Genomic DNA, 16,567 nt, shown 5'->3' with positions numbered 1-16,567 from the left:
CCATCAGTGTATGAATGTGTGTTAATGGGGTGAGTGTGGCATGTAGTGTACAGTGCATTGAGTGGTTGAAAGAGTGGAAAGGCACTATATAAGTACAATCCATTTACCATTTACCATACTTCAATTCATGTGGCAAACATGAAGTTAAATGAAATGGCAATTCAGTCTGATTATCAGGCCATAGGCAGTGCCTGAAATAGCTCTGGTGAGGATGGCTATACTCACTATTAAGTCACCAATATTTTTTCCAAGGGGTATACAATAAAAGTCATGAAAGAAGTCTAAAAATAACTCGCTCTGATGCTTTGACGCAGGACCCAAACCCCACTAACAAGTTCAGTTTTTAGACCTCTGTATTTTTAAAACCCTGCGTAAGCAATGCTGGGGAAGTACTAATAAACCACTGCGTAACTGCATCTCAGTGTTAACATGTTGCTAGCTTAACACTAAAAAACAGCACTGAACATGTACTTTTTAAAAAGGATAAAAAAAACGGCAAAAGAATCAGGGTTAAGGTTGTGGTGAATTAGATTACTGGCCTTTTTTGGTCTAATTCAGGCACTGAACACAGGTAAATTGTATGTGTGTGTGCATGGTTATGGCAAGTAGAGCAGGTCAGTGTTGGATCAGGACAGGGGTTTGTAATGGATTTTTTAACTAGTGGGGTCCAACCCGTCTGATCTCTGCGTTTAACTTGGTGGGTACAACCTTATTACAGCATTACTGATAGAAATGATTGGATTGTCTGAGATGCCTCTTAACTCTTTGACCACAGCAGTTGTTGATTTTCTATGTCAACATTATGTCAGGTTTCCCTCATTGATCTGGTATGCATATTTGTATATGTCAACACGATTGACTGTCTTCGTGTTTGTCAAAGTTTATATCGGATGTTTGACTTTACTGAGAACACTGCCATCTTAGGAAGCAGAGGACAAATACAGCGGGAGAGAAAACAGAGACAAAGACAGGCAGAGTGGTAGCGCTCAAGAGAGTGTGTGAGGAGGGGGTGGGGTGGTGGCGAAATGTGGGTGTTGCTCATTAGTGGCCACGCTGCAGCAATTAGGGGGAACTGGAGGAGCATGCCAGTGTTTTGTAGCTAACAGAGGGGGAGTCGAAGGGGCGGTGGGGTGACTGGCCTATTGTATTGCAGCTTGTCGGGGAGGGAGGCAGCCAGGCATGGCATGCTTTGGTCCGCTTCTCACTACATGTGTGCAAAGGGGAGTGATGTTAACTGTCTCAGAGTAGCCTCCCCTCCATATGTTAGCATCATTATTGAAGTCAGGTTCAAACACTGAACCCACTGAATGGACTTTACTACTTGGCCGTATGGTAAAAGTATAATCCAAGAATAAAAGCTGATCTGAGAAGACACAAGTAATCAATAAATCTCTAGTGTCAAATTAAAGGTTTTTGGCCACCAAAAAGAACTTGTGTCTTGACAAATTAGTCAACCTTGTGTGGCTTATTTTTTGGGTGGCCCACTGCACTCTACAGGAAATATTTGTGTTATATTTTTCATATTGACAATCAATCCCATGCGCAAACCAACAATGGATGTAGTATGTGTATCCAAAGCCTGATACATATCATTCTTCTGTACCAAAGAGCTCCACTATCCAGCTCCACTGTCCAAAAACAATTAAAACCACCCTGCTGTCAGAAATACTAACCATAGCACCATATGTGTATTGATCTGCTGCTGATAGTCCTAAACATATGAACCTTTTCCTGATGTTTGAATAATGTTTGCTAACAATGTAGCAAAATATAAAAACGATATAATTGTGAGCTGTTTTTAAAGATGTATGTCTTCAGTAGAAACCACTGGACTTGGAGCTGAGAGCCACAGACAGTGTAGGGAGGTCAGAAAATATTGAGAAACATTGTTGGTTGTGGTCTTTTCATGGGATTTGCTGATACTATACAACACAAAATAACACCTGCCCAATCCTTCTAGAATCTAAAGAGCTCAGAACTCCACAAAGACTGCTCTAAATCTATCTTACTTAGATACATTTTTGTACTTTTAAATCAGCCATTCAAAGTGTAATTCAATTCAAAGTGCACCGTGGGAGTTCACTGAATTTGTTTGTTAAATTGCTGGATCAACAACATAGAAAAATAATCACTTATTTCTTGGTATATGGCCTAATTTTACACTAATTTATTCAAATATTTTAGTTTTTATTAGATATCTTGCCCATAGAGGACACATGCATCTTCAGAAGTAATTAGTGTCAGTATGTTGAAACAAGACAAAACGGGCAGATCACTGCATTTTTACCAAAAAAACAAGACTCTTGATTCTTGAAAATATTTCAAACAAGTTTTTTTCTTACTTCTTACAGTTCGTAAGAAATATTTTCAATGGTAGCCTTAAAATATGATTTAAAAAAAAAGTTTTACAGTGAATCCACTATGAATAATTACAAATAGATATATGAGCCCGTTAGAAGCAGTGGCATAAAGGAGTATGTCATCAACCCTCCTCAGTGAAGGTGTGAAACCACCATGTCTTGTGTTGACCCCACCAATCAGAAGCCAGAGTGTGGATGACCTTGCCCCCAAGGCTGCGGAATGAGGAACGTTAATGAAGCTCAGATAAAGGTGCTAATTTGATGGGAGGGAGTAAAGTATGTGTGTGTGTGTGTGTGTGGGCAAGAACATTCTCTGATGTATCCTGTATTGGCAAAAACCAAAAAGAGAAGAATATAACAAGGTATGTCTTCTTTCACTGATCACAGATTCAGTGAAGTGTGGAGTTTCTAAAAAGTTACAAATGCGCTGCTGTCAGGTCTTTTTACGTACACGCTGCCAAAGGCAGAGCTGCAAGGATACGCGGATATGACTGGCGTGCAACAAAAAAGAAAGACAAAAACAAACGGAAGCATTGCCAAAGTGTGTAATGGAACAATTAACACTGAAATCTTGTTTATATCCAACAAATTCAATATTTAGAGTATTGAACTAAAAATAAGTGCAGTCATGTTTTTTTCATTTGCACTTGCAACTCATGTTTTTCTTACATTTAATTGGAAAATAGTTAGTGAGAAACATCTATTTAATTGCTTGACTCTCTCTTAGCACAAATGCACATGTGCCCAAAGTCCAAAGTTTAATGACACCATGAACAAAAATGTTTCCAGCCCCGACTGTGCATACAGAGGTACAGTATGGAGAGTCCTGCCCTAACTCAATGTATTTCATAGAAATTAATAGAGGTAGGACTGAGTCATTGTTTTGCAAGTCACAAATAAGTCTTGAGTCTTTGCACTCAAGTCCTAAACAAGTCATAACGCATTCACCAAATATAATTGAAAATATTATTAGAGTAATATATTATAGAGGCTATATTATGCTCTTATGCTTCAGTTTCATATTTTGATATGGGGGTCTAATAGAATAGGTTCCCATGCCTTAAATTCCAAGTCGAGTTGCAAGTCCTTTTTGATTTTGTTAAATCGAGTGTAAAGTCATCAAATTTCTGACTCAAGTCTGACTCAAATCCAAATCCATACCTCTGGAAATTAAGGTAGGCTCTAATCTTCCAACAGAACCAGGTTCTGTCCTGGACACACGTGCGCACACATATATCTTTTGGGTAGGTTTTAGTGTGAAAGGACAGATACATACATAAAAGTGGTGGCACTGATAAGATGAAAACAGAAACTCACCGACAGAATGGAAAGCAGCTCGTGGATGGGGAGGTCAGGCTTTAGTCGTTCTTTAAACATGCGGACGGTCTGATGCTTCAGGTAGTAATAGGAGGCGATACGACCGTAAGTCATTGGCTCAATGGTCAGATCATCCTGGAGAATTAATGGAAACAAACATTTCACAAACTTGATCTCATATTAAACAAATTTGGCTCATTTCATCATTCAGACTACAAACCTACTTTAAAAATGATACACGCACCTCTTTTATCTCTATGCAGTAAGAGCACTCCAGGTCCCGCAGGCTTCTCTCCACCAGGTTGGACAGGTATTTGTTAATGGACTCGTGGCTGATGTCCTCTAGGCTGTAATAACTAAACAACACAAGACATACAAAAACGAAACATCAGTGACCATTATGTAAAAATGCAGAAGGAAGTCTGTTTGCCATACTGTATATTGTTCTGTTAAACTGAGAACTTTTATTGTTTTACTCGCTTCATAGTTGCTCTTATTCAGGGCATTTAAGCAGCTCAATCAAGGGCAAATCTGGGCAAATCTTTTGCAAGGCGTGAGAGATTTGTGATTGTGGTGAATTTTGAGTTTGCAGTACTGTCTTGACATTGCTGACCTTTGAGGGAACGAACAACTGGAGCAGTGGCAAATCTGGAGAAATACTCATGGGGTGGCACAGAGACATGCTGATTTAACCACAGATAATCACATATATCAACATTTGCTTGGAAAAGAAATGAAGATATGTAAGCTCCAAAACATTATTGTGGCACATTAGTAAAACACTGAAAAGAAATATCTAAAGCTGGCATTAGGAATCAATAAACTGTTTTATTTCCAAATGTTCAGAGATTTCTCCAAATGCATGTCTTTTTTCATTGAACTTGTGGCCATGACAGATCATTAAAGTATATGTGTTAAGTTCAAATTTTTGACATATTATTTTTTAAATTAATATCAATTAACGTGTTGAGTTAACCAGATGTGTATCAATTCACGTTATGTATGGTATTCAGTAATACTGTCATGATACAGTTTTATTATGATTTACACAGTAAACTGAACTAATCTAACTACTGCTTTAAGGATAAACCAAAACTGGGTTTGTCCTCAACTGTTGAAGTAACTCAGTCTGTACTGATATTACAGATTGGCTGATGTGAAGTAGTCGAAGGCATGCATACACCACTGCAAACTGTCTGGATAATGTTACCAACATGTACACAAGGAGCACAACCAGCTTTCTCTATGTTCCATGTAAACATCATATGATAAAAACCAGGATAAGTCTTAGAACTGGGATGCCAGACTTGACTGGAGTATCCTTGACTTAGGTTTTGTCTCCTCAATTATGTAATAGCCATGATGGAACCTTACTGATGATGAAACCTCATTAGGGCCTAATGGAATACCAAAATAACAGTGGTAAAATGGCTTGCCACTACTGTATCTACACACTTTTTCTGGTTAAAGTCGTGTACACACTGTTGTTTTGTGAAGAAAAGCCCCAGTTGAAAGAAAAATGGCCAGCCCTTGCCAGCAAATGATTCCCAGGTTAGACGGCTATTAGCTGAAATAAGACAACCAGTGGCCAAAATGGGTTCCATGCTCAGCTCTGCTAAGTAAGAGCTACCACATGAGGCTCAGCAGAAGTGTAATCAAAGACAATCTTCATTAGCTCATAATGCCAATATTTGTGCATGGTGTGTGCAAGTCAAATAAAAGTGCAGAGAAACCAGGCATGGTTTCATTAAAGCTGGTAGAAACAGATGCTAAAAACCCTAAAGGTATGTTTGCAAGGGTGGAAAAAACCTGTTTAGTAATGTAAAATATGTCTTGGTTAAGGTGGGGAGTTGTTCATTACTGGTGGTTTTTGTGCTTTAAGTACCATCTGGTTGTTCTGTAGTGTCAATTAATGACCATATTTCATGCTTTCATATAAAAATGAATACAAGAAGTTAAGAATTATAACTGGGCTTCCCAATGGAGAGTCACAAATGGGATGATAAGTAATCATTTGGAAATTGTATCAAGTGTACATTGCAAAAAAGTCTACATGAAACCTTCCTTTTGTTTGTTTTAGAATGTTGCAAGCTTACATGAAATACAAATCAGCTTTTAGAAAATTATGCAAGTCTTTATACTGTATCCATGAATACTTAGTGGCCAGTATTCCTTTTTAGGCCCTGTTGCCAATAATTCTGACTCTGAAAACACACACAGATGTGGGGTTCGAGGAATGGCTGCTGACATTGCTAAAAGTCGAAATATTGTATGTATGTAGTTGATGCATTAAAACCTTTCAACAATTAAAGGGAGAGTGGCATATTCCTTAAACACACTTGTATTACCATCTACCTAGCCATCTATCAATCTATCTATTTATTGATCTATTGTTTGAATACTATTAAAGTGACAGACATGTATTCATTAAATTCGTACTGTGTATGACCTACTGGCCATAAATGATGAGACCAAAATAAATATTGTGTTCACCTGATAACCAAAGTTGGTGCAAAGTTTTGTATAACACACCAAAAATATCTCTACATCAGATAAATGACAAAAACGCAATATAAGATAATTAACTATTTTACTCTACGAAGTGTAATACTCTAATATATGTCCTGCAGTGTGCCAGAAGTGGCCAAAACAACACACTTCTATCTTTACACTACTTATTATGGTCCAAAACGTGGCAGCAAGCTAAGCAAGGTAGCCCAGAAGTCCTTTTCCACAGCCACATCCTCCAGTTTCTCCAGGGGGATCCCTAGATGATCCGTGGTCTGATCAGATGTACAGTCCATCAGTCTGCTCTGGGGCGGCTGTGTAATCTCCTCCCAGTTAGATGGAATACTTCATGGGGATGAGGACTGCATTGGGATTGAGATTCACAGGACCCAACACAAATCTTGTGGGAGCAGGCAGTTTGAACTTTTCTGTGGGTGGGAGCAGGCAGTCAAAAAATAAACTGCAGGGTTTTTGCGGGATTACAATTATAGACATAAGTTCCTTAATGTGTGAGTCAATCACACTGTCTTGAAATAACTGCTGATTTGTTAAAAATAATCACCACGTGAACAGATCGGACATTAAAGAAGTCCTCTTACATGACTGAACTAGACTGAATCAGCACGTTCATTGGCGTTGCTGGGTCCCACAGGAGGAAGTGGTCTGGAACACACTCATTGCTGGGAGCAGTGTCAAGAAAACAGTCCTGCGCAGGGTTCTACAAACAACCTAACTGACTCCTTTCAATGTGAAGGAGCAACGGTTTTACTCAGAGCTCCACTCGGATGACCATAGCCTCTCTCTAAGGTTGAGCCTAGCCACTTTGGGGAGGAAACTAATTTCAACCGTTTGTATCTGCGACGTCATTATCTTCCAAACTTGAGAGCTTTGCCTTCAGACTCAAAACATTAGTCTGGCACTATGCCTGTGCTTGGCCGCACCCACCTCACAGTTGATCTTGTGCTGCAACCTACCTTATGAACAAGACTTTACTTGGGACAGCAATCCACTATTTTCCAACAGCCTCAGAATTAGAGGTTTATCCAAAGTGATTCACACTCCGGTGCCAACCATCCATGAGTTTCAGAATTGCCCAACCTTAGCATGTATTTTGGTGACCTCCCATAGTCTTTATTGTAATAAACTAAGTTTAGTTAGTTTACTAAGAATATTATGTTTTGTTAAACTGTTTTCTCAGGGTTTTTTCATTGGGTCCCTCTTCTTTTGCTTTGTGGCTAATATAATAATAATACGATATGGGAGTAAAATATGTTCTTTTCTGTTTTGAATGTGAAAATGAAAATGGACTTTGCCAATAACATAGACAGAAATGTTGGAAACAAATAAAAAAACTACCAAAGAGGAGCTTAAAGTTGTATTAAAAAAAATGAAAAAATTAATCATAACAAGGATGAATACCAATACGTCAGTTAACAGGTGGAGGAGGAATATTAGATCAAGGTAATTTTGCAGTTGTCTGCATAATGCATACAAACCAGGGCCAACTCTGACAAATCGCCCACTTCTCATATTACATTAAAACAAATGATATCTTCATGATCGTTATACAAAATCATTTATTGTGCAGCTGGGAGCCGGGAGGAAAAATCACAGCAACTGTGGGCTGGAAGCAGCAGTTGAGACGGGTGATGGCCATATTTAATGCGTGTTTAATGTTAAGTATTTCTTTCATTCCCATCGCTCCACATGTTAACAGCACGCAGTTCTGAGCGCTGAATGTGTTTATTACCCCACACATTTCACAGGTCTTTACCGGCGGTGGGGCCTGCCTGATTAAGTCATGGCCATTAGCATCATCACCATTAGGCGCCTGATGGCACAGGGAGTCGGACTGCGGACGTTTACGATACCCATGGGACTCTCTGTTGGTGTGTATCTGTGTGTGTGTTGTGGGAGTCAAAGCATGAAATCAGTGGTGATAGATTAGCGGTTCAGATATAAAACACAGCTGCGTAGCGATAATGGCATCAGGGTATCTGCACATTCAGAGACAAAATTTCAAAGACATCAAATGTAATCTCATGTAGCATGAATCTGAATTTAAAGGTGCAGATATACAACTGTTGATTAAAGAGCACGCAATAAAGGAAAAATATGTTTGTCACATTAAAACCAAATTCTGTTTTGATTTACTGGAATGCCTGTGGTCAGAACTTGGGTTAAATGCAAGTTCATGGTTAGGGGTTCGGCCATCATTGGCACCACTCACCATCATTGCAGTATTTTGCACATTCACAGAATGTTGCTACACCCATATGCAGTATAGTACTTTTTTCTTTCTTTGACATGTGTATTTAATTTTAACATCAACTCTTAAAGAATCTATAGAATGTGTCAAAAACACTATGTATTGATACAGTCACTCTGGGTAGAAGATCAATAGAATTTTACAGAATCTGGATCCAGTATCAAATTCCCTCCAAAATGAGACCTTGCCTGACTTTCTCTGTTGCCTATGACAGCTTGTGGACTGATTTCTATGTAAGGTTTTGGATCAGGAAATCCAAAGGATGTGATGCTTATGCACATGACAGAGTACCTCCTCTCTACTCTGTCCTCTTCCTCTCGTGCGCCTCCTCCATCCTCTCCTCCTGCAGTTAGCTCCAGCAAGACAAGCTTTCTTGTGGCTTCAGAGATCAAGATGATGTCTGATCTTAACAAGGACTGGGTGATGTGTGGTGGGATTTTCAGCTGCCTCTCCAGGTCAACTGACATTGCCAGTTTTGTGCCGTGGAAAGCAAACCAACAGAGCAGTTCTTGGGCTTTTTCTGTGGCTGCTCTCCCTCCTGACAAACTCATCCATCTGGGCTGTAGTGTGGGTGTATTGGCTGTCATTGATCCCCCTGATGATTGCCTCGGTAAGGGACTTAGGACCGGGTCTTGTCTCCAGATATAAAAGTCCCTCCGCCCAGTGCTTTGGAGAACCTGCTCAGGATGTAGTTGACCCTTGCCCTTTATTGGAACACAGCATGCAGGTGTTTCCACTTTGCCCCATGTGAGCAGGTTGAATGGGCTGGGAAAGACCTCGTAGACCACCTGAATCAAGAACTTGGAGCGCAGTAGTATTTCTATCCTGGGTCTCAGGAGCATTAGTGAGTTTTAAACTATTTTTGAGGCTTTTTGTTATTTCAACTCATGGTGAGAGACAGTAAACTATAGAGAGTAGTGGAATGATATCAAAGGCCCTAGTGTATATTTAAAACCAGGATGTTGTGTTTACATGGTCCATACCAGCCAGAATATGACCATAAATACCATCTGAGCTATTCCACCAATGCAATCCTGAAGGAGCACTAAATCCATGTCATCGTTTTGCTAAAAAATTGCCAGACACTGAATATTGACACAAAATCCCTGCTTGAATCCAAAAGAATTTCTGTTTTTTACAGAGCTGTGTTGGTGCTACAATTCTACTGCTCGGCCTCAGTAAGGGCCTGAATGGTAAATGTGGGCTGACAGCCGTGCAAATACCAGCAGGCTGGAATGTTCTGGAATGGTCTCTGTCTACAAAGCAGATGTTTGACAGAAGAACACGGCACTCCTCTAACCAGGTTGTGATAGTAGGCCAAGAATGTGTGCATGTGTGCTTTCCTCAGTTTTGAACTAGGCTGTTGGTAATGATATGTGGTATGAGCAGGGGTTCCTAACCTGGGGTTCATCACCAGCCGTCTGAAGAAGTAGGTCCAGGTGATGTAGTCCATTGCATCCTGTTTGGATGCGATGGTTCCTGCAGCAATCTCAGCATTCAGATGGTCTGACAGCACATCGAGGAGGCTGGGGACACAACACACAATCACAGAAAGATTACTTACAGACAGATTTATAATTTGAATATTTGCATTGAAGATTACCAGGAAGATAAGATAAGATAAGAAAACCTTTATTTGTCCCACAGTGGGGAAAGATGTGATCTTATAACAATTATTAGCATTATTAATACTCATTATTAGTATTCATTCATTACTCTTCTGTTATATACTGTACTATACATATTTGAATGTCTTATTTTCTATATATTGTTATATACTGTAATACAATGGACATATTTTACACCCTCTTAGTTTATATATTTTTTATATATTATTGTTATATATTGTAATTGAATGCACATATTTCTATTTCTAATAATGTCTTGTTTAACAACTTGAGCAACTGTAACGCAACCAATTTCCCCCTGGGGATCAATAGAGTCTGATTCCCTTTTGAATCCTGCGTAACCTTGCACTTTTTGTCCAAACACGGCAACTTATCCCCTTATTTGCCCAGTCCTCTGAGCATAAAGTCACTAAACTACTAGCAATTGTAAAAACAATTTTTGCAATTTTCTCTAGCAATTTCAATGCAAAATAATGTCTAAAAACATTGCAACATGCTTCACAATTCTTTAGAAAAGCTGCTGTGAAATCAGACATTTTATAGGCTGCAACAATCCTCAAAAAGAAATCCTGGAGGGACTGAATAAGTCTGTAGCTGTAATTCCTTAATCGCTTAGCTGATCAACAGCACATTCTTTGCCAAAAGGTCTGATTATCAATTAATTATTCTACTGTAAAATGAATATCCTTGGGTTTTGGACTGTTGGTTGGAGAAAACAAAACACCATCGTGGATTGTGATTTACATTGTTACACATTGTACATTTGACTGACAAAATGATTAAATGATCCATTAAATGAGAGAATAATTGGCAGATTAATTGATTGTTGCAGCCCCAGCAACAAACTGTTAGGACTTCTGGCATCAAATGTGTGGTCAGAATCTTAAACCTGTTCTCCTATTCTAGATAGATCCTGAATTAAATCCAAATGCTGCCATAATTAGGGAAAGTTCTTGCACGGATGCTTATGTTTAGACAACACTTAACATTTGGAAGTTTACTTTATTTTGTTTGGTCTCTAAGTAAGATATGAAAAAAGACTGGTTTGGTATCAGTTTTGAGTCAGGTGAACTAATTTACATACAAAACATTATTATGAAACCTGTGAATGGATAGACTAACCCACAAAGGAGTCTGAAGACATGTTTGACCCTCTTCACAGTGTAAATTAGTCAAACATTTTCAGGTGAGTTTAATTTAGAACTAGCTACTCTTCTGAAATGAAATCTGTTACAAGGTTACAGACAATTTTGTGAAAAAGGAAATCTGTTCTCTGAAGTGGGAATTTAATTCTTCATTAAATTTTATTACATTATTATTATGTTATCATTATACTTATACATTCTAAATTTCTGTTCTATTCTATTTCTCTAGTAATGCATCACTAAACACCTAAACGCACCACAGATCTCTGAGCCAGCACATCTCGTGGTGCAGGGCCTGACAAATCCTGTTAGAGACAATTAGTTTGAACCATTCTGCATTAATAGTGACCTGTTGGGTTCCTGTACCATTCTTTCTCATTAATCTGACAGGTCATTCATTTGTTATGCTGCAACAGCTACACTACCTACTTCCCAGTTTGTTGTGGTCCAGTCTCCTCTTGGTTTTACTATGGATGGATGATGCCTTTCAGGGACATCTCACCAATAACAGCTGCAATTTGGTCACCTATGAATGATGCTAAACTGGGACTTTGTCCCCCTCCTGTGGTACTGATGGCTCTATTGTGTGCAACAACTATGTTTTTCCTGTCACTTTAAAGACAAGCCATTTCTTCACCATGCCACAGCTCTTATTATGGATAACAGTATTCCCTACAAATGTCACCTGCCTGCTGTGCCTATGCTATGTCTGTTTAAGAATATGTGAGACACACAGGTCATTTAATGGTGTGTGTGAGTGGGTTAGGGTTATATACATATATTTCCCACTTTTATAGTGGATTTGGGTTACTAGGTCTTGTTAATGGATGTTGTTTATTGTATACAGCAATTTAAGGGGGCTTTTTGTGAACTCCACAGGTGGATGTACACATGTTTGATGAATAATATCTTGCTCATAGAAGAAGTATATATGCACAGCTTTAGACTTGTTCAATGGACAGTCTGGTAAATTAAGACCCTAGTCTTTGCCATCCCAGACAACAGGCCTCATGCACAATGCTATACACAAACAAAAAAAAGAAACAAATGTTTTAAATTTGAGGAACATAAAAAAAAGCATGAATATTATATAATCTATCTATCTATGTCTAATATCACATAATTAGATTATGTGTTTTAGAGTAATTATAGTGATGGGATTATTAAATTTGTGGGCTAAAGAAACACTAATACTCCATTGATCTCTATTGAACCAATAAAAACACTTCTGAATGGCTTACACACTGCTCTCTACATTAAGAACGTTTGGTGCATCTGGAGCTGACTTCTCTTATGTTTTCTCTTTAGGCCTAATTATGGGAGAAATCTTAATAACTATGCCAACAGACATGTGACTGTTACCTGGACTCAACAGGGAAAGGCTCGTAGAGGAACTTCTTGTAGAAATCCTTCTTGATGTCGTGGACAAGGATAACTGCTTTGCCCTGGTCGTCGAATTGAGGGCGACCTGCTCGCCCCATCATCTGCAGAACATCTACACACACACACAGGGCACACTGTACATTAAAAAAGACTGCTTTTCCACCCTGTATTCCACTGTTCTTTGAATATTCTACAATGAAAAGTGACACTTGGTCTATTCCAGGGCTTTTCCGGGTTTAGCATGGACTAACATATTTAAGTACAGGAAAGTTTGACTGAGGTTGTGACCAAGACTTGCTCAACTGTTATTGAAGCACAGACCAAGAAGGGGCGGGACTTGGGAAGGATCAGCTGTCATTATAGAAGAAATAGGAATCATCCCTCAAAGTTTCATAAGGGATAATTCATTAAATAATCAGATTTCATTGCTTACAAACATAATGTAAACTTGTATACTGTTGTGGTTGATTAAAACAAAATGGACTGTATGTTCAATGAGAATACACCCGATGGACAGGACTGTGTACCTGTAATGGGGTAGTCCACGTAGCGCCTGGACTTGCCATCATAGTATTCCGTTCCCTTGACGACCACCAGATGAGCGGGGAAGTTCACCCCCCAGGCCAGAGTACTGGTGGCAATCAATACCTGAGAGAAGAGACAGGAACTCACTGGAATAATACAACATAGGAGCAAACCTAAACTATACAAGAAATTATATACAGAATGAAAATAAGTGAAAAATAACAGGATAATATCAATAATATCAGGAATGTAAATGCTGAGGAAAACCAGGGAATATAGGTGAAATAGCAATTTTCATGCAGTGCATATATCACATCTATAATGGTTCAATCTACATTCTGCTGTACTTTGCAGTGTGTATGTTACTGTCTGCATAAGGCCTGATCATGCAAGTTTTTCAAGCAGATACACACAGAGCTGACGTGTTTTTCTTTCAGTTTTAACAATATGATCTCGGTCAATGACAAGGTGGTTAAAGAAATACACAGGGTAATAAAAAAAGCTTCTATTTTATTGACTGTGTAGCTCACCTGCCCAGAAAGAAGTAAAGTAAAATTTGACCATAACATGATTTAATAAAAATGATTGGTGTTCCCTGGATCCTGAGGATTTCATTCGTTTAACTCTTACTTCTCGTATGAACACCACAGACGTGGACTCAAGTCACATGACTTGGACTTGATTTAGACTCCAGTCATAAATTTGATGACTTTAGACTCAACTTGACAAAATCAAAAAAGACTTGCAACTCCACTTGGACTTTCAAACCAAAGATTTGTGACTTCACTTGGAAAAGTGAAAATGCTTGAGAACTTCCCAAGCCCAAACGTTAAAAGTATGTCATTTAAAAACTTTCCCCCCTTTATTTCCTAAATCAACTAACATTTAAGGTTCAGTGGGTACGATTTAGTAGCATCTAGTGGTTAGTAGCAGTTGCAGATCAGTGTTTGGGTTTTGGGTTTGAATAATCAGTACAGGATGAGGTCTTACCTGGATCTTACAGTTGACAAACAGCTCCTCCACTGTCTTCCTGTCTCTCTCGTGCAGGCCAGCATGATGCATGCCGATCCCAAAGGCCAGGGTCAGCTTCAGGTTGGAATCCCTTACTGTGGCGATGATATCCTCTATCTACAGACAAACACAGACACAGACAGTGATAGATCAATCACACAAACTGACTGAGTGACTGACAATGGCACCGTGACAACGTATACTAGACCAGACACAGGGATACAGTATGCGCTGGCAGAAAGATGCAAAACTGGAGGAGAGAATGAAAACGTCTTCCATGTTGACCTTTGACCCTTATTTGGAAGTTAAGGTACTCTGCTGTTGTCTGCATAATAAGATGGGGTCCTGCCAAAGCAAAAGGCATTCACTTCCCTTTGATCACTCACTCAGTTAACTGATCACTATATAAAACCAGTATGATAATATTCCCATCTAACTCTGGGAAAGAAAGCAAATAAGTATATTTCCCCAAACATCTAACTTTCCTTTAAAGCCGTTACTGTCTGAAGAGCTTTTTGACACCCTGTAGACAGATCATGAACAGAGAACTCCACAGTGGCAGTTATTCAGCTGCAGACGTGGCTCATTTGCATGGCTCTCCTCTAGTTCCAGTAGGATGGGGGCATCTTGCCTTGCACTATACATATCTATGTCTTCCAGCCAACACAAACAGCTTCTGGGTTGAAGGAAGAAAAAGTGTAACCTGTGCTTTGCCAGAGTAAACAGAGATAGTCAGTGGAGCAGAGCTGCTGGAGTAAACAGAGCTTCTAAAGAATGGGAAGACAGGACAGCATATGTACCAGTAAAAACAAGAAATTTACCTAATAGTGGACACAAAAGACACAAAATCATCAATAAAATCTGTGTTTTCAATGAATTTAATTAATTTAATTATGCCTAAAGAAAAGTATCCTTATTATACAAAGAAAATAGCCACCACCTTTTAAAATTGGATGTATCTCAATAGAGTCAAGCAGTTTAGATTTCAAATATGTGAACAAATCAATTCAAAAATAGGATCCAAGGTAATAATAAGTACAAGAATGGAAGAGGGAGAGTGAAAATCCAGCCCTGAGAGAAGGAGCCGGAGGTTTCAGGCAGCAGCAGAGGGAAGAAAGAGCTGTCAGGTCAGAGAGGGGATTTGGGGCAGTGGGTGACCCCCGGTGAGAGTTAAGCAGTTATCGCCAGAAGCCTGTCAGTCAAACAGCGGGGAGCTGAGCTGCTACATGGGCCAGCGCAGAGCAGCAGCAGGCAGCGGCATATATCAGCAGAACACACACGAAGGCCGGGGATGCTGTGCGCACACATATAGAACCTAGGCCTATGTTATAAGACAGTGCATATTTGCATTGAGACGAGGTATCTGCAGGGTTCAGGAAAGCAAATTCAGGACTGTGTAACGCTTCCATATGTATCATTTTAAAACTTGAACGTATCATGGTTGAATTAATAATGCTGCTCCAGGTAGACTTATAGTAAACAGAGAAGGTGATGATTGAAATGATTGTCAGGAAGTGATTTTTCCATTTGCCTTTTTTCTATTTTTGCCAAATTACAGCAAAAATTTGGCATTATTTCCTCTAGAAGATCAGCTCTCAAGCTGTATGGAGCTATAAAACAATGGCCCTTTGTGCCACAGAGCAATACAGAAGATTTAGTGGCTGAAAGCTCAGAGATGATATTTGAGACACTTTGTTTATGCAAATTGCAGCCGCAGTGTTCCTATGTCTCAAAAACACTGATTATACATTCTAAATCTCCAGGTAGCACATTTAAATGTTTTTGAGGTTGTATCTTAACGGTTATGTTATATATATATATATATGAAATTCACTTGCGACTACATATTGTACTAGAGCACCAGCATCTCAGACCTAAACAATGGGACAGAAACAAAATAAAACTCACCAAAACCATATTTTTGTCAGTCTTTCTAACAATCACCGATACTGGTTTGGTCAAAATAAACCCTTAATTCACAGAGCTAGGTGTGGAAATATTAATGGAAACGTCAGGAATCGCCATCAGAGTCAGTCCACTAAAAGTTGTTGTTTTTGCAACTGACAGATTGTTATTCTAAAATTTTGACAACATTATGGAAAAGATCCCTACAGAGACAGACCTTTAACCAGAAACAGCCGTAATATTGCTATTACTCTCCACCAGACTCCACAGATAAAAATAGAAATTTTACCTAACAGATCATCGTAACTTCACTCTGCACAGAAACAAAATACAATTCACCAAAACTATCTTTGCTAGTCTTTCCACTGTTCCAACAATCACCATCTCCGGTTTTGTTTAAATAAATCCTTAATTTACCCACGTAGATGATAAAAACAGCAGTTTCAGTTGCTTTTCTTGGAGCAGACCGGCTATGGACACAAACCACACAGAGGCTGTGATAGCAACACAGGCAGA

The 16,567-nt window shown here is 39.1% G+C and overlaps 1 protein-coding gene across 1 annotated transcript in view; it reads right to left on the bottom strand.

Moving 5' to 3' along the window:
- The window catches only part of ascc3 (activating signal cointegrator 1 complex subunit 3), a 141,758-nt gene that overhangs the window by 13,807 nt on the left and 111,384 nt on the right, over window positions 1-16,567 (bottom strand). The window contains exons 25-30 of the mRNA XM_035672105.1: window positions 14,126-14,263; window positions 13,138-13,258; window positions 12,590-12,722; window positions 9,855-9,980; window positions 3,922-4,033; window positions 3,678-3,812 (exon numbers count right to left, since the gene is read on the bottom strand). Of these exons, the coding sequence (XP_035527998.1) occupies window positions 3,678-3,812; window positions 3,922-4,033; window positions 9,855-9,980; window positions 12,590-12,722; window positions 13,138-13,258; window positions 14,126-14,263 (765 nt within the window). The remainder of the gene's footprint in view (window positions 1-3,677; window positions 3,813-3,921; window positions 4,034-9,854; window positions 9,981-12,589; window positions 12,723-13,137; window positions 13,259-14,125; window positions 14,264-16,567) is intronic.

Source organism: Morone saxatilis, unplaced genomic scaffold (assembly GCF_004916995.1).
Source record: "Morone saxatilis isolate NCDOM2014 unplaced genomic scaffold, NCSU_SB_2.0 Contig24, whole genome shotgun sequence".
In the NCBI taxonomy this organism is placed as follows: Eukaryota; Metazoa; Chordata; class Actinopteri; family Moronidae; genus Morone; species Morone saxatilis.
This window is presented reverse-complemented; position numbering and strand designations above follow the sequence as displayed.